The sequence below is a fragment of the Danio rerio genome, chromosome 24 (genome assembly GCF_052040795.2).
Source record: "Danio rerio strain M-AB ecotype USA chromosome 24, GRCz13ab, whole genome shotgun sequence".
Lineage (NCBI taxonomy): Eukaryota > Metazoa > Chordata > Actinopteri > Cypriniformes > Danionidae > Danio > Danio rerio.
In genome coordinates this window covers 25,211,906-25,238,262 of record NC_141044.1, presented here as the reverse complement: position 1 = coordinate 25,238,262, position 26,357 = coordinate 25,211,906, and the positions used below count along the sequence as shown (strand labels likewise).

General features: G+C 35.1%; 1 protein-coding gene across 9 annotated transcripts in view; it reads left to right on the top strand.

Moving 5' to 3' along the window:
- ctnnd2a (catenin (cadherin-associated protein), delta 2a) overlaps positions 1-26,357 on the top strand; it is a 640,689-nt gene that overhangs the window by 592,501 nt on the left and 21,831 nt on the right. For all 9 annotated transcript variants that reach the window (XM_087309485.1, XM_087309483.1, XM_087309489.1 and 6 more), the window contains one exon: positions 14,214-14,340. In XM_087309485.1, the coding sequence (XP_087165611.1) occupies positions 14,214-14,340 (127 nt within the window). The remainder of the gene's footprint in view (positions 1-14,213; positions 14,341-26,357) is intronic.

Below are 26,357 nucleotides of genomic sequence, written 5' to 3'. Positions count from 1 at the left end.
GGTGAAGGGTGAATGACCAGATCATCTGATAGAAAGGTAACGTCAGTATCCGGTAGTTTAAAGTTCATGGTTTTTTCATTTGAAAGTATTTGTCTAATAGCTAAAAGTCAGAGGTGACAGTGATAGACTTTGCTGTAGTTGCCTGTTATTTAGCACATTAACAGTTACTCATTGTCATAGAAATCTCTGTCCACGTTTCCTGATCTGATGAGTCTCAACAAAGACTATAGATGTAGATCTTTTCAATGTGGTGATGTCATTTTTTATCAATAGCCCCTTTCACACATACAGACCTTTCCGGAAAATTACCGGCAATTTTACGGAAAGGTTGTATGTGTGAACAGGTCCTTTTTGAAAATACCGGTAAATTCGTTCTGACTATTTTCCGGAAAGAGAAGTTGTAACATTACTGGTAATTTGCCGGAATGCTGCGCTGTGTGAACGCAAAAGGAAGATTGTCGGAAAGAGCGCGTGCACGTCTAGAACGTGCTGACGTGAGACGTCTGCTTTAACCAATCAGAACAGTCAGATGCATTCACGTCCGCGTGGTTTATGAAAATAAAAGCTTTTGAATATTTTTCCAGACACATTTAGCTGCTAGAAATTAGTCAGATAACGTTTATATGTTCACCTTAATGCCAACCGTGTAATTAATTATCGATAAGATGCTTATGATAAGCCGTTGTTTGTTTACCTTCAAGCTTTGCGTGTGCCCATGAAACAGCTCATGGGCACACACACATCATGTACATCTCGATATGCGAAAGTGTTTCTCTATGTTTTCATCGAAGTTGTTTACTATACTGATCCATCCACAGAGTTTGTGGTGTAATCAAATGTTTACAAACACAAGCGCAGCCGTTTAGAGGTCATTTCTGGTTAATGATGTCAGAATTTACCAGTATTTTGGAATGGATGTGTGAATGCTCTTTTCCGAAAAAATTCCGTAACGTCCTCGCCTGTTTGAACAGTGCTTTTTTGTATTTACCAGTAAAGTCGTTCCGGAAATTTTCCGGATATTTACCGGTATCACTGTGTGAAAGAGGCTATTGTGTGAACATTTTTCAAATCTCTAAAGCCATGAAAATTAAAAAAAATGTAAATTGGAAAATATGTTAAAATCATTGTTATTGTTTACATCACTCAAAAGAATCTATTCAAAGACAGTTTACTAGCATTACTATGAATGGGGAAAGTGTAATGCTCAGTATGGCCACCACAGCAAAGGAAGTCCCGCCTCAAGATCAAAACAGTCAATCATCATCTACAGCAGTTTTGTGGGGGAAGGGTCTGTACAGATTCGCTTGTTTGTTACAGCAAGACCTAGCGACTACTTTGTGACAAACATCTTATCACCTCCCACCAGTTTTTGTGTCCTTCCAGTGTTGTCCTCCAGTATTTGCTCAGCTTTTGTTTTCATTGTTTAGAACTGCATTTTCTGGTTACCATTAAAACAGCCATAAAGAAAATTGATGTGCCAATATTTGCACATTTGCACAGTATAGCTGGAGAAAACTGGAAATTATGTGTATGAAATGTTATTAGAGATTAAGATACAACAGTAATGGAACAGGTCACTTCAGATTTTGTTGCTAATTTGAAATATATAATTTATTTGCAAGCTCAGCAAACTGATTTTCGAGTTAACTAACTTTCCTTGAATATTGATGCTGCAGCATTCAGATTAGAAGGTCAGAATTTGCCACAAACAACATAAACCCATGGACCTATCCTGCCTTGTATAAACATAAGACTGCTGTTGTCATATTTTCTTGTCATTTTTGGGCTCCTTTGTACCAACGGAGCATTGTTTAAATGCCATAGCCTATTGGTGTTATTGCTGACCACCTCTATTCTTTTATGACCACACGTTATGATGGCTACTTCGAAAAGGACAAGATTGAATCAGCTCAAATAATTTTTGAACCTGATAATTAATTCACTAAACTGAAATTCTCTACACAGTCATTGTATCTTAATTCAACCCATGCTCATTGGAAATATGTGCTTCAGACTACATTTTTGCTGGACACAATATACATTTCTCAAGGTACGTTTCAGATATAAAAAAAAAAGATTAGATGGTGATGTCTAAATTTTTTTCGAATCTGAAATGCATTCCTTAAGATTATTCCATTTTTCTGTACCATTTAAATACAACTCTATTTTATATTACCTAGTGGTTCACTGACTAGGCAATTATTTATATAGCACATTTTATATACAATGCAAATTCAAAGTGCTTTACATATACAGGAATAAAAGAGACAAGTATAGGAAAATAACAAAGAATAAAAATGTTTAAAAACAGATTAAAATGTGTTAAACGGGTTTTTAAAGAATAAAAAAGAAAAGAAAGATATAATAGTGCGATCTGTCGGACGTAGCACAGTGCTCATTCAGTAAAGGCACAGCTAAACTGATGTGTTTTTAATTAGATTTGAATGTGCCTAATGTTGGAGCACATCTGATCATTTCTGGAGGCTGAACTAGTGAAACTCTTTCTTAAACCCAGACAACAATGCTTTCAAAAGCAAACATTAGAGAAAAGTGTAGTTTTACCTTGATTTTACATTACTTTTATCTCATTGTGGAACCGTATTTCACAGGACTTGATCCTAAGTACTCTGCATCCAAAGTACAACACACAAATGATCTCCCGAGCAAACCGAATATGGCAAAAAGTTGTCCATATGGAGATAGACAGGTGATGCAAAGTTGTGTTGTGGTATTTAATTGGGTTTGTGCATAGAATTCCATTACAACATTCCTTTAATCATTGATAATGTCCTTGTAACTACCATTAGTGTAAAAATCGGAACAAACATTGGAAGGGTCAAGCTCTTTTTCTCTTTTTGTAGGTCATATATGTCTTGTATATTGGCATTTTCCCTAGTTTCATGCTTTATTTTACATTTTGCACAGATTATTGCTACTTGATGGGTCTGTCTGTCTGTTCTTTGTTTTTATGTCTGCAAAAACTATAATATAAAAAATATTCAAAAAAGTTGATAGGGTCATGCTGCCACATAGCATTCATTTTTACTAGAATCTGCAGTCAAGTGTACTGCATGTAGAAGTCTTTGCAGTTTCACAAAAATGTAGGCTGAAGCAAGTATTGCCTATGTTTTCTCAATGCAAGAGCGCATTTATTTGTTTGTGAAGAAACAAGAGATTTAGAGAGGCCAAATTCTTGAATGAGTCCTTTCAGAAAATGTGAGAAAAGAGCTAATGCTGCAATTAACCTAAAGAAAAAAAAAAGAAAGCCATTTCAAGTTGGATGTAAACCTGCAGAAGACCTACGATAAAAATATCCAAGGTCAAACCAAACCAAAATGCCCCTAAATGAACTCAAGTTCTGACAGACCACCGTCCCGCCACAAACACATGAAACCTACAGGCAGCGAGAACACACCGTTCCCCTTCGCTGAGCAATCTCTTATCCTGACAGACACATCGATGGGTGCTGAGGAACATCCCGGACTGAGCTCTGTAATGTGTCGCTTTGCCCACTCAGCTCTGTGGAAAAGGCGCTGAAGAATTACAGCCCACGGAGACGGCGACGGATGCCATGCTGACCTTTAAAGATGAGAAAAGGCCACGAGCTCACTGCCTGCACCAAGATTACTTTAGAAGTGTGTCTGCGGAAATGGAGCCAAACCCAGAGAGCATGGCCAATTCACAAAGCCTGTTTTGCAAATGTCTTTAATGATATGTAATTATGTTTGTTTTTGAGTCAAGCTCGCCGGCGTCAAAGCGGATTTCGAATTACGAGCTCTAATTTTGTCTGCACATACTAATAATTACCCTCTCACATGTCTTTTTAATATATTTAGAGGGTTCGACGAAAAGGTAACATGCATGGATTATAATGAAAGAAAGTAATTAGATAGTACGCGATTCCCATTATGCTAGCTGACTAAATATCTGTAAATAATATCGAACAATAGACCATGCATTCATATTTGTGTCTGCATGCCGCCTTGAGGCAGGTTATCGAACTGCTGCTTCAGCTGATGCAGATAAAGTGACCAAGTCAAGACCGTGAAGGACACCCAGCGATATAGATGCATTGTAAAATCTGAAGTATTGCTTATTATATACAGATCCCACATTGATTATTTTATTTTATTTATTTATTTATTTATTTAATTTTTTTTTTTTTTTTTTTTGAGATACAGAGCTCACAGTCTATTTAGACCCCTCCGGGCAGGGTTAGTGAGGATTTTTAAAAACCTAACCTGTTCTCTTCAACCCAGCTGAGCCCTGGAAATGTCACCGGGGATGGTATTAAGCAAAGGGCAGCAAGAAAGAGATTGCTATTATTAACATTTGCAGAGCCCCGTCTCTCATCTCATCAGTGCATAATGACAGTTTTTCCAGTAGATGTGTGTTTCGCTCCCTCCGTTGAAATGAAAGGTGTCAATTGGATGAGTCGGGGCCACCTGAGGCGCGATTCTTCATGTTTTCGGGTGGTGTGATGGATGAAGCTGAGAGAGGAAAGGAACACAAGAGAGGAGAAAGGCGAAAACAAGAGGTTTGGGAAGCCAGACACCTCCCAAGGCTGTGAACAATGGCCTTGTGCCCAGGAAGCATCTGTGATTTTTTTTCGGCTTTTTGCTTTCGATGCTTCTAGCTAGTATGAGAGGAAGTTCTGTGTTATGGAGTTAAACAGTGTTTAATAATATACTCAGTATTAAATAATGTATTTAGTGATTTGTGTCCAGAATGCTGTATTATACTTTGGTTGCTTATTATAGATTGTCAGGTTGAATTGATACATTTTTTTTTTCAAACATTTGAACTAGGGCTGCACAATATGTAGTTTCAGCATCGATATCGCAATGTGTTATCTGCAATTTTCACATCATAAGATATGCAATGTTGAGTCTGAATTATTGTTGATCAGGATCTACAGAATTTTATTTACAGTAATTACAGTGTTTATATGGAATTTTATGCAAAAAAAAAAAAGTTTTTTTCTCACTTAGAACGTTTGTCTTGTTTCTAGTCTAAATATCTACATTTCAAAGTGAAAACAATATTAATTTTCTTGCCCCACTCAGAGATTTGTTTGTTTTAAGGAAAAACTTTTTTAGAAAAGTTTAAAACAAACAATATTTTAACTTGAGCTAAGATTTTTTAGAAATTTGGACTAGTTATGAGGCAAAGTAAGAAAATATTTTTTTTACATTGTAATTATTCAATTTCTGTACAATGGATACTGTACATTGTTTCTTAGCAAAACTTCAGCATTTCTGAAACCTCATAATATTTTTTTTACAATAGTGATCAGTTGTAGTGATTTTGGGGTTTGTTTGTTTTTTGTTTTGATTTTTTTTTAACTCTTGTGTGTGGATTTTTGGAGGACAAAAAATGTAAATGTCAGAAGCTATTATACAACTGTCATATAAAAAAATGTTCACAGAGAAGACTTAATTATCAGCATCAGGCCTGATGTGAACGCATAAGAGTTATTAGATTTTAAAGGGATAGTTCAGATTAGGAAAATTACTTCAGCATTTACTTTATTTTCAGCAATTTCTGTAACTAAATACTGTTAGACTTCACAGAAAACCATCAAATAGTGCTATTTAAATTATCTTATGAAAGTATTCAGTATCACAGTACTTATCACAGAAAAACAAAATATTGAAATATCAGATTTTCCAATATCATCCAGCCCTAGTATGAACAATCAAACTTTTTCTAAATGTTTAATAAAATATTGTCACTTTATTTCTACCCTCAGAATAATGAATGCAATCATCACCAAATATTGATTCTCTTTCTTTACTCTTCTGACTTTAAAACTGCTACCATGTGTTCTAATACATTTAATCAAATGTCTAAAAAAAAACCTTTTTATTTTATGTTATTTCTGCTCCAAATTACTTTTTTATTTTAAATTCAGAAATAATGTCTTGTGTAGTTTACAGGAAAAAATAAAATCTTACTCAAACATATAAATGTATACTGTAAATCCAGAGAACCCAGGCAGTTTTCAAGTAGTCTCTTGATGTTTTAATTAATATCAATATGGCCATTAAATATAGATTACCCAACAGGCACCTTGATCGATTCTAAAACTGTTCTGTGATCAATTTTTGGTGTGCTTTGTTAGATCATATCAAGACATCAAGGTAGTCGACTGACATCAAATCATTTTGCATTTTGATGCGTTTTTAGATGTAGATTTGACCGTCAACCTAACTTCACAGTGTAAAACATGTTCCTGGATTAACATCTATGTTGATCCTGGAATAACGTTCTGATCAGCCAATCAGAGTTAAGGCATATGTTTACAGTTTATGTTAAGTTTAGGCTTACGGTTAGGTTTATGCACTTTTACATAATTGTTGTCTAACTTTGATTTGGGGAAGAATTTACTGTTATGGTTGGGTTTAGGGGGTAGGGATTAGGTATAGATTACATTTTCCAACAAAAATGACGTTCCAGGATCAACATAGATGTTTTGACATTAATGTGCCGGCTGGGTAAAGGTTGAATTTATACTCCATAAATTAATTATTTGAGTTAACCTCTTAAGGCCCAAGCTGTTTTTTACATGCATTTTTTTTATTTCCCTTTGCTTTTTGGGCTTATTGGAACCTAATTAGAAGTATCATCTTTTGATAGGATGTACTTTTAGAGAAAAATTATGTCCATAAATGTGGACTTATGGTCCTAATTTACATAAAACACATTTTTTCAATGCATATATAACATATAGATTTTTTTTTTAACTTTGACTATCAGAGAGTAAAAACAACACTTTTTCCAATTTTGGACAGCTAAAAATAGTGTTTAGGACATTTCATTTGCTGCAAAACAGTTGCAAGATGACACTGTATGTCTGTAACAAAATATAAATATTCAAAGCATTTTAAATCTGCTTGTTAAGTGTGACGTCACGCGAAGCGGCTTCCGAGTCCAAGCGCCCTATTCATCTGAATGGGGAGACTCGTGAAATGGTAATAATAAACGTTTACAAAGCTATTTAATGCTTTCGAAAATCACGATCGCAGTATATATGTCCATGCCTAATATCCGATGGCCAGAAAGTGATTAATTTTTTTATAAATTGTTACATTTTTTGTATTTGTTATGCAGCAAGCCCAGAGATTGTTGTGTACACTATGATTTTATATAAAATTAACTTTAATGTGTGATAAGAATAAAACATGATCATAAATGAATGATTTCTCCACTCAAATGAATGGCAGCTTGGACCAGTAAACAGTATTACATACGTCACAAACACGTCACCACTTAACAAGCGGATACCCACTAAAGAGCTGAAATGTGCTGTCCACGTATGTGGACACTCAAGCCCTAGAAGGTTAATGCATTGCATTTATGATCTAAGATGGATCATATGTATGCCTACAGTAAATTGATTTTCAAACAACATTTAAAAATTGCAAAGCATAAGTATGGCCGTCAGTGGGTGGCACGATCGCCTCACAGCACGAAGGTTACTGGTTTATGCCTCATTTCTGTGTGGAGTTTGCATGTTCTCCCTGTGTTCACGTGGGTGTCCTCTGGGTGCTCCGGTTTCCCTCACAGTCTAAAGACATGCAGTATAGATGAATTGAATAAACTAAAACTGGCCATAGTGTGTGTAAAAGAGTGTGTATGGGTGTTTCTCAGTTTTGGGTTGCGGCTGTAAGCATCCGCTGTGTAAAACATATGCTGGATAAATTGGTGGTTCATTCCGCTGCGGCGACCCCAGATTACTAAAGGGACTAAGCCAAAAATGAATGAATGTATGAATGAATGAAAGCATACATATCAATGCTTTACAACAATAAACTCCATTTAATTCCTACAAAGTTACAGAAACTGATCTAGTTAGACAGAAGTCTTTGATGAAAGTGCAGACGCCTCCCAACTGTATCTACTAATAAGGTGCATGTGTTTGTGAGAAAAAAGCCCAGAAGCTCTTGGCTTGATTTACTCAGTATGACGTAGTGCCGGACTAAGATGAAGTGAAGTTCTAGCCTGAGAGAAGAGAGAAGTTGCTTATGCCATTGATCTGGAGCCTGAAGCCTCACTCATGTTGTGCTGAGAGGTGTTACATTCAGCCTGGCAGCCTCCTGAGATGCAATCCCACAGTCATCCCTCCTCAACGCTCTGCGCAAGGAAGTATCAGGCTAGTCAATTGCCTCAGCGACCCAAGGGAGCCAACGCAGCAAGAGCAACGCTCCTGGCTCCATCCGCCTCTGGGAGTATAATAATGAGCGCTTGCCATTGGCTTGCTTCAGTGCACATTTCCACACCAGAAGTTTTTTTTTTCAATCTGACTCTTAAGCAGCATTATTGAGAAATCACGAGTAGGCAGGTTGCCATTAATGACTCATCCTTTGCATGGTCTGCTTGGTCTTTTCAGTCTTAGTCTGAGTCAGAATTAGCGCTTCATGCGTTCATATGGAATTAATGGAATTAATAGAGTTTTTGGGCCTTAAATGATGTGCATTTACCATTTTACACCTCGAAAGCATCAATCCAGTGCTCTTGGGACTGATAAAGGGAGCGCAGTAATCACATTAAAACTCAGTCTTCCTTGAATGTATTGTTTTCAAATGGCTTCAAAGGCTGTATCCATCCTTTCAGGTGTGTTTTATTACACAGCCAGCCCAACCACGCATCATCGTAAAGCTAAAAATTTTATTTATTCATGTGGTAACCTAAAAGTAACACTTTAAACCGGGTCAGTAAAAAGAAATAAGTCTTTTATACTGAAGAGCTATTTAACAAAATTTCTCTAAATATCTTCTTTTATGTCCAAAGTTGGCCCATTGTTACCTTTGATTTGGCCCACCATCCCATCTTAGAAAAGAGTGAGAATGATGGAGACGGTTGGGGAGATCGCCTTTCATTGTGTCTAATTTGACATAACCTTTTTTGATGGTTTGTTTTATTGCTTAGATACAAAAAAGCTAACTGAAATTAAATGCTTCAATTAAATGAATCTGATTTTTTAAAATGTAAATACTGTCATTTGACGAATAGCGGACTGCAGCATCTACGAGCAAATAAAAACAACAACTAGTGTAACTTCATTCTGTTATATGAGATTGTTTTTACTATAATAAATAAAAACTGTATTAGGTAATATAAAGCAATGTTTTCTATTTATTTTTAAACATTCTAAATAGATTAGGAAATTACCCATAACAACTATAATTACCTTCGGCACACTAGCCTCAATTAAGTTTGATTTTTGGCCCTTTTTAAGAAAAAGTTTTGGCACCCCTCTTCTATACACTGATGACTACTTTGTCGACTACCATTACATTATACTTTCTAATTGTGAAATTACTCAAAATGACATCAAAGCAAACCACATATTTGCAATTATATATTATTTTTTGTCAGTCTAACTCCATTTTATGCATACTGTAGCTTCCAGGTGTCTTTTATTGCACGGCCATGCTAACTATAGAGGACCAGAAGTGCTGGTTAGAAATAAAATAAAGAATCAAATTATCAGTTTTAATAATTGTGGCATTAAAATGTGTATAAATGAATCACAATTTAAATAGACAATTAATGGACTAGTAAATAGACATATTTAAATTGTGTTTATTTAAACTGTGATTTTAAATATCATTTAATAAAGCAATAAAACAATGCATTTACACATAATTTTTAAGTTTACAAATAAATAAAACATTTTATAATAAGTTTATTTAAATCATGTTTTAAAACATTGATTAATCAAACAATATAAAGTGTTTTAATGAATCATTTAAAATGCTTTTAAATGCACACTTTAAATAGCTTTTTAAAAATGCATTTGGCAAATGCTTTTCTCTCTTTATTTGCAACTTGCTTTTCATTTAATTTTGCTACATGCTTTTCCTGAGATGAAAATAAATTAAGTTTGAAAATGCCATTGGACAGTCCACACATAAGGGCAACCAATCAACTTTCGCCTCAAGTCAAGCTAAACCCTCTTTCATATGTAAATGAAACACGCTCTGTCATTGGACAGAGACAAAACAACTGCTCATTTAAGTGGGAGTTTAAAGATCAGCGAAGCAACTCAAATGATTTCTGTTAAAGAAATTCTCATCTGGATTATCAAAGTCTGTATAAAAAAATGTACAGTTGAGGAGTGATGTGTATATATATATATATATATATATATATATATATATATATATATATATATATATATATATATATATATATATATATATTTTTTTTTTTTTTTTTTTTTATATTTTATTTCTAACCGGCATTTCTGGTCCTACATACCTAACTGCCCATCATCATAAAGCAAAAAAAATTTAAAATTATTTATTCATCTTTTGGTAACCTAAAAGTTCAAGTAACACTTAAAACAGCGTGAGCAAAAAGAAATGACAAAAACTTCTACTGAAGAGGTCTTTAGTCGACAGGCGACAATTGCAGTTTTTTCACCGTCCTGTGCTTCTCTTCACGCCCCTTGAAGCCTTCAAATACCTGTCCAATGTCATTATTTGCAACAAGCACATTAGGTGGAGAGTGGTGGTTTCTCCTGCCTGAGTATCTGCCGTGTTGGGAAAGTGGGGCAGCTTTGAACTGCACTGAGTCACAAGGACCGACCCTTTGATCTGCTCCTCACCTTTCCAACAAAAGGAATGTCATGGAGGGGCAAAATGGGATGTCAAGGGTGGTGTTCTCTGTCTCTGTTTTAAAAAAAAAAAAGTATATAGGTCAGATATTTGTTTTCAACCATACTCATTGTTTCCTCGCTGTATATCTTTTGCCTCTGATTCAGTTAGCAAAACTTCAGCATGTTCTGAAACCTCATAAGATTTTTCTGTTATAGTGATCAGTTGTACTGATTTTTTTTTTTTACTTGTTCTTGGGTTTTGAAAAATCATACAGTTCCATAGAGGACAAAAATGTAAACATTAGAAGCTATCATAAAACTAATCATAATTTTAAAAAAATCACTAACAGAGATTTATTTATCAGCAACAGGCCTCATGATAACAAAATCAATTATTTGATCAAAAATTATTGAATTATATAAAGGTCTACTTCAGCCTAAAAGGAATATTACCACAGAATTTACTGTCCCTCATGTCGTTTTAAGCCTTTATGAGTTTATTTCTGATGTTGAACACAAAAGAAGATACTTCGAAGAATGCTGTTTGTTTCAATGGGTGCCAGGTAACAACAATTTTGTAAATGTCTTTTGTGTTCAACAGAACAAAGAAACTCAACCTTCTCTTGTCCAGCACTCTGTCTCCATTCCCCTAGAGGTCCCCATGTTGCCTTCTGCCTTAGCTCTTACTTGTGTTTTGTTGTTTACTTAATTTCGATCACCTGTGACTTGTTTCAGCCTGTGTTTTTCAGTTGTCACTTTTTCTATGTTCCTATGTTTTTGAGTCAGTACCCTGTGAACTTGCCTAGAGTTCCTTGACCTCCTGATCTATGCGTAGTAAGACACTTGTTTTCCCCTGTTGCTTGCTGCCTTATTGTTTGTTTGTTTTCTCCCATCAGGGAGTTTTCTTTGTATGTTTATAATACTGTTAAAACCTTTTTGAATGTCTCCCCACCAGAGACACGGGTTCAATACCCGCTTGTCATAACCTATTTTTCTTTAAAAAAAAAAAAAAAACACTTTGTGGGACATTTAACTGTGTACTAACACTACATTCGAGTTTACTTTATAAATGTTAGAAATTAATGTTCTATATGGTATTAATATGAGTAGTATGAATGGAAATCAGATGCACTACATCCTCAACTTGTCATTACCTACCTGCTTAAATTTGTTCACATGGCCTTATTTTAAAGTGTTTGTTGAATGTACACTTCAGAGTCTCACTACTGCTTTTTAAGTAAAATCGACTTTTTTTTTAATTCGATGAATTCAGACATACTACTCAGCTCACATACTTTTTTTCACATACTATACAGACCTTTTGCTTCGTTGCTGCATGGAGGTGGCCTCGCGACCAGTTTCTTCAAGTAGGATGCTTAGAACTTATGTTTACAGCGTTTACAACTGGTTAATCTTAATCAAAAAATGGTTGTCAATACCATTTTGAGTGGCTTATAGGAAGTGTTTTTGTGATCCACAACTTTGTGTGTTAAAGCTGTTACACTTCTGTCAGATGTAGTCCTAGCGCAAGAAAAAAACAATCCTAATTCAGTGTTTGCTGTCAGATAAGATGCTGAAATAACGCGTTGGTGTTCCCGACCTGTCAGCTGTTATACTGTACTGCAGGAGCTCTTCAATCCACACACACACACACACACACAATAGATCACTGCATTATACTTTAGAGCATATTACTGGCATGAAACTTAACAGGTATGTAAGCCATGCAATTTCCAAAAAAAAAAGAATCGTACATGACTGATACTCATCATGACTGATACATGCTGATTTGCATGTTGATTCTAATTGGGAGCCGTTTATGTTTAATCTAGTTAGTTTGTATTGTGTAGGATTTACCATGGTATGTGTTTTTCTGTCATTTTAAAAATGCCACTTTACTTTCACTTTGTGCTACTTATTCAATCAATGTGCCAGTGGGACAGTACAGGCTGTGTGTGTCAAATATTTTAGTAAATTACATTTGTTACATGTGTTACAAGTTGGTTATTTGAAAACAAAACAGAAAATAATCACTTTAGTGATGACAAGGCTTAATTTAGCTCTTTGCGGCGGGCTAAGAGCTAAGCTAAAGCTAGCACCACACCGGCTCTCTTCAACCAGCATCTTTCTCGCCAGTGTACGGTCACTGGTGAACAAAATGGATGAGATTCAGACTGCTCCCCCAGAGGCTGCTTTTATTGTTGCGGGGGATTTGAATCACTCAAACTTAAAGACAGTGCTCCCCAAATTCCATCAAAACATTTTCTGCCACACAAGGGGAAACAAAACCTTAGACCATGTTCACTGCATTTCGTTGCATTGTACTTGCATATGTGTAATGACAATAAAGTTGAATCTAATCTAAATGGCACAAGATGCCATCTGATGGTCAGGGTAAATGACTTGCAAATGTTGTTTTACATTTCTATTAGATCACATTTTTAAATAATCAGTCTAGGAGGTGGCGCTGATTGACAGCATTATTAGTTCAAATATGTTAAAAGCAAGTGCTAAAAACCAGGGACTAGTTTGCAAAAGTAGGTTTTTTATATATTAATTAATATTTAATGAACAGTATGACTGACAGCAGTGATGTTTGTTTCAAAGTGTTCAGTATGGGCAGGCCTATCATATGATATGTAGTTTGTGTGGCTGTGCAAAACTGTGTGTAATAACCAATCAATTACAACCTCAAAAAACACAAAATCACCCCCTAGTGGCTGATTTCTTTCAAAATTCTTTCAGACCTCTAGGTAAACAAACAAAGCACAATGGGTAATTTTGCATTCTAAGAAAAAGGTCTGTAGTAAGGTAGTATGCAAATGTATTACTCCTTTGTGGACTGGGGCAAGGGCAACCCCTGGTGTCTAGTGTGAATGAAACTAATTACATGTAAGAGATTTTTGTTCCATGATAACACAATAATTAAAAAAAAATTGTAAAAAGGATTTAGAGCTCAACCACTCTCACTGGCTAAACTGTGATAAAAACAAGACACTTGGCTTTTTTTTAAGGGGTGAAGCCATTAGATGTCTCACATTGTCTTTATATTTCAGTTGAGATTTCTTCAAACATAGAATAAAAATTTCACAGAACTTTACGGGACCTTTAGCTGCGTACTACATTTGAATTAAAAATTACTTCACAAATGCTATAAATGTATGTTCTATATAGTATTAATACACGTAATATGAATAGAAATCGGATTCACTACATCCTCTATTTGTCATTATCATTTGACCTACTTTTTTTGTAATTTGACATTTTTCTTAAATAAAATGAGGTGATCAGCCACTTAGATCTCAGCTGTCCTTTTCAGTGGCATCCGTTTATCTTCTGCTCCAGTCACACATCACACAGGTTTTCTCCACAGCTGCTGAACTCCAGATCATTCCCCCATTGATCTCTGTACCTCCATACGCTCATTGATTTCTGTAATGATTCCACACCAGGAGGCTTTAAACCACGCTGACAGAATAACAGTGGGCTAATGTAGCGTACATAGATCCTGAGGAAAGCATATTGTGTTGTGTATCTAGTAGACCAAATAAATGAATTAACGCATGGTATAATAGACTTTTCTCTGTCTCGCTCTTTATTTTTTTAGGACGGCTACTCGCAGTATCACTTTGTTGGCTCTGCCTCAACAATAGAGAGAGACAGGCAGAGGCCGTACTCATCCTCACGCACCCCGTCAGTATCGCCGGTCCGGACGTCCCCTAACAACCGATCGGGTGAGTGTACATTTGTGACCTTTCATAATAAAAATAGCTCATAGACAGTATTGTGACAGAAATAGACAGAAGTTCAGATCTTCAGTCTGGATTTAAAGCTATTACACACAGTAGCCTGATTCTCTCTTTATTTACACTTTAGTAAGACTATTAAACTGATGGGATATATAGATAGATAGATAGATAGATAGATAGATAGATAGATAGATAGATAGATAGATAGATAGATAGATAGATAGATAGATGGATGGATGGATGGATGGATGGATGGATGGATGGATGGATGGATGGATGGATGGATGGATGGATGGATGGATGGATGGATGGATGGATGGATGGATGGATAGATAGATAGATAGATAGATAGATAGATAGATAGATAGATAGATAGATAGATAGATAGATAGATAGATAGATAGATAGATAGGACTGACTCCATAAAACTTAATTTTGTAAAATGTTTTGATTAAAACAGTGCTATATTTTTTAAAATATGGCAAATACACTTTGGGTTATATATATATATATATATATATATATATATATATATATATATATATATATATATATATATATATATATATATATATATATATATATATATATATATATATATATAATATATATACTTATTTTAAATTTTACAAATAACCATGATATACCATAACCAAAGAGTCAACATGTAGCACACTTAAATAAATGTAACATTTGGAAGAATAAACAATTTTGTTTTATTTTTTATTTTGTAAAATAAGATTTTTTTTTACTACAATTTTAGTGCCAAAAATTCTACAATAATAATAGTGATGTTATCAATCATTCATCAATTTTCTTGTCGGCTTAGTCCCTTTATTAATCCGGAGTCGCCACAGCAGAATGAACCACCAAATTATCCAGCACGTTTTTATGCCCTTATAGCCGCAACTTATCTCTGGGGGAGCATCCACACACACACACTCATACACTACAGACAGTTTAGCCTACCCAATTTACCTGTACCGCATGTCTTTGGATTGTGGGGTATATTGGAGCACCTGGAGGAAACTCACGTGAACGCAGGGAAAACATGCAAACTCCACACAGATACGCCAACTGAGCCGAGCCGAGGTTCGAGGTTATTTTATCTGTTTTGTTTGTTTTTTTTGCAACATTTACACCATTGCATACAAAAGCAACAACTATACTTAATATGAGACAACAAAAAAAACAACCGTTAGCATCAAAGTACAACCTTTTACTCCAAACTCGCATTATGATGTCAACCGAGTGTATAAAATAACTTCTTTCTTTGAACTGCTGCTTTCCACATAATGAGGCTGAGAATGTTCATTCATTCATTCATTTTCTTGTCAGCTTAGTCCCTTTATTAATCCGGGGTCGCCACAGCGGAATGAACCACCAACTTATCCAGCACATTTTTTTGCAGCGGATGCCCTCCTAGCTGCAACCCATCTCTGGGAAACATCCACATACACATTCACACACACACTCATACACTACGAACAATTTAGCCTACCCAATTCACCTGTACCGCATGTCTTTGGACTGTGGGGGAAACTGGAGCACCCTGAGGAAACCAACGCGAAGGCAGGGAGAACATGCAAACTCCACACAGAAACGCCAACTGAGCTGAGGTTCGAACCAGCGACCAAGCAGCCTTCTTTGCTGTGAGGCGACAGCACTACCTACTGCGCCACTGCCTCGCCGTAGGCTGAGAATGTGTTTCATATTATTCCGTACTTTTTCACAGTAAAAACCGCAAATACAGTTGAGAGGTGCTGTCCTTGGTGCTGAAGTCCAAGATCTTCAGACTGGATTTAAATCTATTACACACAGCAGCCGGATTCTCTCTTTATTGACACTTTATTAAGCCTACTAAACTGATAAGATTATAAAATGGTTTGATTAAAACACTGTTATATTTCTTTAAATGTGGCATATAAAATATATAAATACATTATATAAATACATTTAAAAATGAATGTTCAAAAGCTTTTTAATGTTCTGATGTAAAATATCAGTAATAAAATCAAGTCAACAAATAATAAGAGTCAACTTGTAGCACTCTTATTTAAGCATTATTATAAACATTATAGGCGACGCAGTGGCACAGCAGAAAGTGCTGTCGCCTCACAGCAAGAAGGTTGCTGGTACGAGCCTCGACTGGGTCAGTTTTTTGGTTAAAAGAATTCAACAACAATAATAATAATAATAATAATAATAATAATAATAATAATAGTTGTTAATACTTTATTATTTATTTATGTATTTGGCAACCGATTGACATCATTGCATACAAAGGGACAACTAGACTTGATAGAGGACACAAAAATGCTAACTGTTAGCTTAGCATCAGAGTTCAAGCTTTTACTCCAAACTTGCTTTATAATGTCAAGCAAGAGTATAAAATAACTTTTTTGTGGCGTATTTTCACATAATGAGGAAGAGTATGTTGGATATTATTCTACACTCTTTCTCAGTGAAAACAACAAATACAGTTGAGGGTGCTGTCCTTGGTGCTGAAGTCCAGGATCCTCAGTCTGGATTTTAAACAATTACAAACAGCAGCCTGATTCTCTCTTTAACCCTGATACAGGCCTATTAAACTGATGGGGATTTCTTGGTGCATCTGGAGACTCAAGGTTAATGATCCGCTCTGCTATTGGGGTTAGTGAATTCATGGCCGTCTGGCTAAGGCTCTAATACCTTTTCCGGTGGACTTAGCGTCTTGCTGAAGCAGAAAAGTACTTTTCCTGAATTCAGCTTCTGAGAGGGCCATCGGCGGAGGACGCTGAAAAGTACAAGGGGGAATTTTAGTACCAATTTAAATGGTAGGATGGTGACGAAATCAATTAATTGTATTCATTTTTTTTGCAGTTATAATATAATATAATATAATATAATATAATTTGCTACTTTTTACTATATATCAGAAATACTGTTACGCTGTTAGATGTTGATATCAGAAATTAAATATTATAAAAGTAACATCATATTATAAATAAATACACACAAAAACATTGATTTATGGTTATTATTATCAAAAATTGTCTTCTAGAAATGTTTATATTTCAAGGCTTCTAGTCAAAATCACCAATGGTAGTATACGTATACAGCATATATAATCATAAGTAGCAGTATTTTATCTGATTTATAAACATTATTTTGATATCTCTATTTGTAACCATCATTTTGTGCAATTATCTAATGCTGTGTAATATTTTTTTTAATTATTTTATTTAAAAAAAAAATGTAGCTTATTGTTTCAAACTTGTTTTATTTGATGTTATTCAGAGCTGCTCCCGCTCTAATGCAAAGTCAAAATTTGGTGTCCATTAAATCAGATGTGAAGTCACAGATTGGACCATCTATTTTTTTAAATTTTTCTCACTAAAAGATCCAGGCCATAGTCATTAACTAAATTAAATTTGTTTTCATTCAAGCATGAATGCATATTGTCTTTGCATTGGGTTCCTGCTGTGAGCTCACATCTCATATAAAATGCCATTCAATCAGCTGTGATGCAGTTGACTAGCGTGTAGGAAATAAAACATAAAGCAGTGCTCATATGATTTCTACACGCTCGCTGCAGCTTTTGAAGATAAATTGATTTATTGTCTGGTTGATTTTCTCAGCTGAATCTCTGATGTTCATCCAGTGGCTCGCAGCTGGTTTGTTGTAAGTTTGTTGTCTTCTATGGCCTGAGTTTCAGTATGGGTCATGAAAATGGCGAAAGAAGTTTTTTTGATGTAGATTTAAGATAGAGATAAGTACAGAAAAACAACAACACTACAGTCCACTAACACCAGTGCTATTTGTAAATTCAAGTAAAAAAGGCTGTTCTCTTCATGATTTAACCTTTTAATCTTTTCCTGAATATATTAACAAAAAATTTAGATATTTCTGAGATGCTTCTTGTTGCTCTTCCAAACATTTTCATAGTGACTTTTCGGCCACTCGAAACATCCTCCTAACAGTGATAAAGATAAACACATCGTCATTCAGGCTCAGTTAACACTAGTGCTTTTTTATTTGAAAATATATAGGTTTTGTTATGGTTACACCTGAAATCCAAGTGGCTCCAACATCTTTGTGCCACAACGATAAAGCATCTGAAAATGCTGAAGTCCCCGGTTGTAATGGTTGTAGTTTTGAAACACTGGTGTTTCATTTCAGTCTACATGACTTTTGAAAACAGAGGCGTGGCTATCCACAAACGCTCTGTGATTGGTCTTTTGTATTATCACATATAATTCCCTGATTGGTCAATCTCCTCTAATATGACCATTATTACCAGTAGGTGGCAAGTGGCGGGAAAATATGCACGTTTAGTGAGTATGAAGGGTCATGTATCATGTATTGTAGGCTGTATAGTGTAAACAGGGTTTTTTTCTGAAATGCAGTAAAAACGACATAATGAAAGAGGACTGTTTTCATTCTAAAATGCGGTATTTTAAGTTCAGGATGATTCCTAACACTTTCAGTTCACTGGAGTTTTTTAATAATTGGCCTGATTATGGAAATGAGCAATTTCTGAAAATGCCTTTTATGATATGTTACCTCATGTACATTACCTGAAGAAAGTCTTGTCGCCTATACAAGTTTTAGGAAAAACTAATAATAACTTGACTTCTAGTTGATCATGTGGTATCAGAAGTGGCTTAAAGGCAAAGGCCTCAAGATTACGCTTAATTGGCCAAAATAAAATATGATCATGCCTTGATTTTAATTTATTTAATTAGGACCGTAAGATTTGACAAAAGTCTTGTCACTTAACAGGAATAATGTACAGTATAGAATATAAAGTCATGGTGCAATTGAAAAAGAATTAATATTGTGGATGACTCCTATGAGCTTGAACAATTCCATCCATACATCTCTGCAATGACTCAAATAACTTGTTAATAAAGTCATCTGGAATGGCAAAGAACGCGTTCTTGCAGGAGACCCAGAGTTCGTCAAGATTCTTCGGAATCATCTTCAATGCCTCCTGCTTTATCTTACCTCAGACATGCTCAATAATGTTCATATCTTGTGACTGGGCTGGCCAATCCTGGAGCACCTTGACCTTTCAGGCTTTCAGGAACTTCGATGTGGTGGCTGAAGTATGAGATTAAGCGCTCTCCTGCTGAAGATTTTGCCCTTTCCTGTGCTTTGTAATGTAATGGGCAGCGCAAATGTCTTTGCAGATCTCCCCATACTGAATGTAACCCCAAACTATGGTTTTTCCTTTACCAAACTTGACTTATTTCTTTGAGAATCTTGGGTCCATGTGGGTTCCAGTAGGTCTTCTACAGTATTTGTGATGATTTGGAATGCAGTTCAACAAAAATCTACCCTTTGCCACTTTTCTAAATGATTAACTAGAACTCAAGTTACTATTTTTTGATCTTACAACTGGGATCAACGACAAGACTTTTGTCAGGTAGTGTATATATATCCCAGTGGAAAAACAGGAGGTCATGGTAGAAAAATGTTTTGTTCCTGGTCACCCAGCTATACTACTAAAAATTGCTCGTGAATCAGCCAATGAAGATCAAAGGCCAATCATTGTGACACTCATCATTTGTTGATAAAAACTTTTGCTGTGTTTGCAGTTATAATATGTGTTAGTGTTTTAACAAAATCTGATTTTTTTTTGTGAATTTTGTCAATTAAATGTCAAAAGCCTAAAATATAAATTAATTTTTTCATAGACTTCTTTTCTCGTATTTAGCTAGTATTAGAGGACGGTAGTGAAAGTTTGGAATTCAATAACTTCACAACTCCCGTTTACAGTAAATGTAATACTATGACCTTGCAATCGACAGTAGAGCTGTAAAAGTAGTAAAAATATTTTCGTGTATGCTCATTATTAGCAAGTTCAAAATTATCATTTACCAAGCATAGCAGTTGAGTTCAATACATGGCTGAGGTCAAATTAAATGCTTTTACTGAGATAAATGTTTTTTTGTTTCCATTTTTCCCTCTATTATCACCTTTTACTTTTTACTAGACTAAAAAAAAACTGTTGATATTTTCAACGATCTACATGTTTAAATTATGATTTTAATATCATTTAGTAAAATCAACACTCTACAGATTCACTGGTATCATTAAAATGACAACTTAAAACCCATCTTTTCTGAGATCATCATAAAACCAAGACCCTTTCTTCTATCCCCCACCTCATCACATTCCATTCCCAAAACATTATTAATTCTGAGTGTACCTGAACCGCCGAATGCGTCCTCAATTGTAAGTCGCTTAGGACAAAAACTAAATGACTAAATGTAAATGTACAGATGAAGGGTTGTCTGTTTTTTATATATGAATATATATACTCAGTGGATGCAAATCAACAGATACAACTTTGATTTCTAATATCTGAATAAGTACAAAAACAGCCTCGCTTTATGTACCACTTGAGTTTTAAAAAAGCAGCAATAAGGGTATTAATATAACTGGATGTGCCAAGTTTGACGCTGCTTTAAAATTAGCTCATATAACCTGTTGCACCTGAACATAGTCTAATTCTCTATTAACGCTCCCAGCTGCAAAGTTGCTTAGCAACTATAAACACGAGCAACGTGACTCATAGAAACTGATTCACTCTCTTCATAATCAACAAATTTACTGAGCGCTCATCTTCAAATCTGTTTCACAAAAGCATTCATCACACAGTATGCAGAGCAGGTTGTTTTGGGTTTTTTTGGTTTTTGGTGCATGTGTCAGGCATGATTATTTGCTATGAAACAAATTACTACTTGGAAATTCTGTAAAATGTATCTGAATTTAGGATTTATAGAACATTTTGAGGAATGTAGACAATAACAATGGTCTTAATGTATTTACTGTGTTACATTTTTAATTTCCATAGCTTCCGATGACATAACCACACTGACATAGTCTATAGTTATGTTTGAGTAAAATATCTATTTTGGTATTATTCTATTAACTATTAATTTTTTATTTTATTTTTTTTTAAATGAATGTCTATATTAGTTTTAGAATGTAAAATATAAGGATGTCCAGATCTGATCACGCGTTTTAAGACTTTCGGACATTACCTCCCGATCAGGAATTCCACAGAAACAGCAACACGTGTGGCATGGCGTCACTTTGTTTCAGAGATGCAATTGGTTAAATGCAAAGTACAACATGGAAGCAGCTTGAAGCAAAAAGCACGAGTATGGCTGCGGTCTGGAGGTATTATAAAGTTGATAACTCACAGTTGGCTATGGCAATGTTGTTGTCAAGTAAACTTAGGATTGCCTGCTGGATATTTTAAGTTGAGGTGCTATTAGTTTTTAATTTAGATTATTTTTATATTTACTATTGCACTGAAGTCCAAAATAAAGAATTTATGTTATTTATTACTTGATTGTTCAAGTTACCTCACAGAAGTGCTCTGTTTGTGAATATAGTTGTTAAATGTTAACATAAGGTGAATAAAATAACAAATAAAGAACATCCTAGATCTGTTTCTTCGCTCTTCTTTTTATTTATGTATGTATTATAGAAGCATCGAATCGGTTTTCCGTATTGGTGGATACTCAAAATCAAATGACTGGTCGGGACATCCCTATAGTAAAATACCACTGTTTGAACATCATAAAAGATAAGAAATCCATATTTGGTGGAATAACCCTTTTTAGTTACAGTATTCGGAAACATTTGTGATTTTTACCAGTTGTCATTTTATGAAAATAAATAAATAAAATGCTTGATATGACAATACATTATTATTTGGAATCTGAAAGAAATGTTTTGTAAGTAGAAGAAAAAAATATACATTTTACTCAAATCCATACATAATAAATCTAATAAAACTGGGGAAATGTTTTCTTAATTTTCCATAACTGTATATACAGCTGAAGTCAAAATTAATAGCCCTCCTATGAATTTGTTTTTGTTTATCAAATATTTCCCAAAAGATGCTTAACAAAGCAAGGAACTTTTTATAGTATTTCCTAATATATTTTTTTCTTCTGGAAAAAATCCTAATCCTAATCGTAATCTTAAATCCTTGAAAGTTTTTAATATTTAGATTTTTTTTAAACGTATGAACATTTATACGCATTTATGAATGTATTGTACCATCCTTGTTTCAAATTACAAAAAAAAAAAAAAAAACAATATCTATGGGGCTGAGAGTAAATCTGACGGTATTCTCTCCTCTGGCTGCCGTCATCAGTCTCACACTATTTATTTCCTTTTTCTGAAAGTATCGATAACAACAAAGGGGAGATTTTCTTTTATTATTTCAGTAACTAGGATTGTAAAAAAATGATTTGTTGTAATCTCCCATTCACTGCACTCTTAATTTACCCAACTATGAAGCCTTCTGCTACTGAGAAACCCAAAAATGTGAAAAGGGTCCATAATAATAAAATTTATTTTTTTTTGATTGTCTACTGAACAAATCATTGTTATACAATAATTGGTCTAATTACCCTAATTTGCCCAAGTAACTAAGTCAGGCCTTTAAATGTCACTTTGGGCTAAACACCATGATGAAAAATAGCTTGTCAAATATTATGTATACTGTCATAATGGCAAAGATGGAACAAATCAGTTATTAGAAATTAGTTATTAAAATTATTATGTTTAGAAATGTGTGTTTAGAAAATCTTTCCATTAAATAGAAATTGGGGGGAAATATATATACAGGGGAGCTAATAATTCAGGAGGGCTAACAACTCTGACTTCAACTGTATGTAGTAGATCAATTTCACTGAAAATCTCCTGCAAATCGTCTTTTTTATTTTATGGCTTACAGTGTTTGTCTTTTTTTCTCTTTTGTTTTTTCCATTACATTATTATTGTCAACTGACCTCACATTATAATGATACACACATTTTGATGTGTTTCTGAAGCTGTTGCTCAGTCAAATTGGAGCTCTGCCTGGTCAGTAAATCCACATCAAGGTTTTTGGCATGAACTTCAATGGCACTTTGTTGACTTTTATAATTTAATCATGAAGCATGAAGGTAGTGCTTCCGATGCCACCAGTCAAGATCTTCAAATATACTTTAATGGAATGCCAGACCCTAAGAACACAACAGTTATGATGTTGAGTTGCCAGATTTTGCTGTATTACAGAGACAGATTGAGGGCAGCAGCTTTTTAAATGTTATTATAAGTACAATTGAATCCATTAAGGGTGTTTAAATAAGCAATATTGCACTCATAAAGAGCCATATCGTGCAATTATGAGAGTGATATTGTGTTTAAACAACAGATCGATGGCACAGGTGTGAAAATAAATAAGAAACACTTGGATAAAAAATGAAAATACTCATCATTTACTCAAACCTTTTTTTCTGTTGAACACAGAAGAACTTTCCTAGCAATCTTGTATTTAAAATACATCTAAGGCTCACACTGCGTTTTAAAAATTGTATTTATTTATTTTTATTTTTTATAATCCTGAATTATTGTAGCATGTCAGACTGCACGAACATGGCTCTTATGTCACACTGTAAGACCTCAGCCGTCATAAAGTCAGACTGAACGGCAATAAAGACACACCAAACACAATAGAAAATGCCCCTGAGTTTGACGTCATCCACCTGTGACACTTTCACTAGCCCGCATCCTGAAATGATTCCTCACAGAAAAAGTAAACAATCTGTAGCGGCAATTTTGCAAACGGCGTGTCTCAATAATAAAACCAGGAAGAGAAAAACTGTTTTGACATTTCCCTGCAGTTATTTGAATTGTCTCAAGGATCGCATCATCAAATTCTAAGCTCCTAATGGTTCTTAGATTGACACTTATCGTAGCTGTTGTCACACTGCAGGAAAGTGTCTGAAGTCTTCTGACATTGCACTTCATCGGAGGAAAAATCTGACATCAATGGGCACTACAGCCCTGGTCACACTGTGAGATTTCAGCCACGATTTTGTCATTCATTCATTTTCTTGTTGGCTTAGTCCAGGGTCGCCACAGCGGAATGAATAGCCAACTTATCCAGCAAGTTTTTACGCAGCGGATGCCCTTCCAGCCGCAACCCATTTCTGGGAAACATTCGCACACACACTCATACACTACAGACAATTTAGCCTACCCAATTCACCTGTACTGCATGTCTTTGGACTGTGGGGAAACTCCGGAGCACCCGGAGAACATGCAAACTCCACACAGAAACACCAACTGAGCCGAGGCTCGAACCAGCGACCCAGCGACCTTCTTGCTGTGAGGCGAACGTGCTACCCACTGCGCCACTGCGTCACCCACAATTTTGTCATCTAAGACAAATTTGGGAAATGCTAAAAGATTCCTGAAATCCTAGGATTAAATTGGTGATCTTTGATTGTTGGTTTGACATGTTCACAGACATTCTAATGAATCTCAAAATGACTCATGGGTTAACTACACTGTAAAAAAAAACTACATGAAACGATTTTTGATATGATCAAAAAGCAATGACAACATATGTTTTAAATGCTACTTGAACTTATTTTAATAAGCTAATCAACTTCAGTTTTTAAGTTATGCAAATCTGGTTAACTGATGTAAGTTGAAGTGATATAAAGTTAATTTGATTCAATTAAAAAAAACAATTACTTCCAGGGGCAAAGGCAAAGTAAAATCTGGTCATGAACGTATTTCAGAACTTCAATACAAAACACATATTAACAGACAAAGCCTTAAAGTTTGCTTAAAAAGAAACGTATTTAATAGCAGCTACAAAGAAAGCCACGATTAGTTTGCAAACTGTTTAGAAATGTGTGAAACTTGTAGCAGTTTAAACCCACGTTTCAAAACAAAAGCGTAGGATCTTTAGGAATAAAAAAAACTGTAAATGATATGCTTTAGTTTTTTCTCTCTTTATTTTACTCATTCAATTTCTAATTGAAACTTGATGGCCTTCAGACCTGACTTTCATAGACATACAGTACAGACAGACTACTTTTGCTTTCTGCAGCTTACATAACATAGTTATACAACTATAACGGTTAATGTTTAATGTTTAGAGTGTTTTTGCATGGTTTCATAGGAAGTAACTTTCATTCAAAAGATGCACTGACAAAAATAGTTGACTGTTGTGCGCATTGGCTGGTCTATCAAGACACATTTCTCACAGAATCACATCTCAAAGCTGTAGGCAAGGAGATATACGTGACACAAGTGTTGAAATAGTCGATAGTTTCTCTCCTGATGCCAACGGAGCTCTGACACAAAAGCCTTTCTCCCGCAGAAATCCGGCTAAATCACGGAGATCTGCTGTGTAGCACATATCAATTTTTCCGACACGTCCATTGAGACATATTGTTTTCATTTTCTACCATTAAGATCATCAGCTGTTTACCAGAGTCACAGCTTTGCCTGAAGAAAATCAAATCAGAACTCAGAGTTAAACGCATCAGTACTGATTTTCTATCAAACTGCGTCATGTGTTTCTGAGAGTCATGACTGTTGAGGTCTTATGGAAATGTACATGTTTTAACAGACGCTGCACCAGAGATGCTTGATATTTAAGAGGGAAGATCAGTTATGTGCATATTTTTTTGTGAAATGATGCATTGTGGAGGAGTGCTGATTAGATTAGGAGTCATATTAAGGCAGTTTAGAAGAGGGTAAAGCAATTGCAGTTATAATCTGATTATGGGTTTGAAATAATTAGCATGCTAATGTTTCTCTTGGCCATTGTGGGTAGAGTGGTGCTCGGAGCTATTATGTGTTTTATTGGAGGAAGCTGGAGAGTGTGTGTTTGTGTGTGTGGTAGTGTGTGTGTTTGAGCAAGTCTGTTTTTTGCGGTCTGGATTGATTATGCCAAGTTCAGACTGCGTGATTTTCAAAGTAGTCGTGTCACAGATGTTTACACAGTGCATGACTCTCTGGGCTAGCGTTTCGTCGCTGCTTTGTTCACACTGCAAGATGGATCGACGACAGGGACATTCACATTGCATGACTTTACTATAGGAAGAATCGCCGACAACTTCGTCCAAACTACGTCTCACAGCCAAAAACACGTAGTATATCTTTTGTTATTGACTACATAATGAGAAAGAAGCCTTTAATGGGGTAGA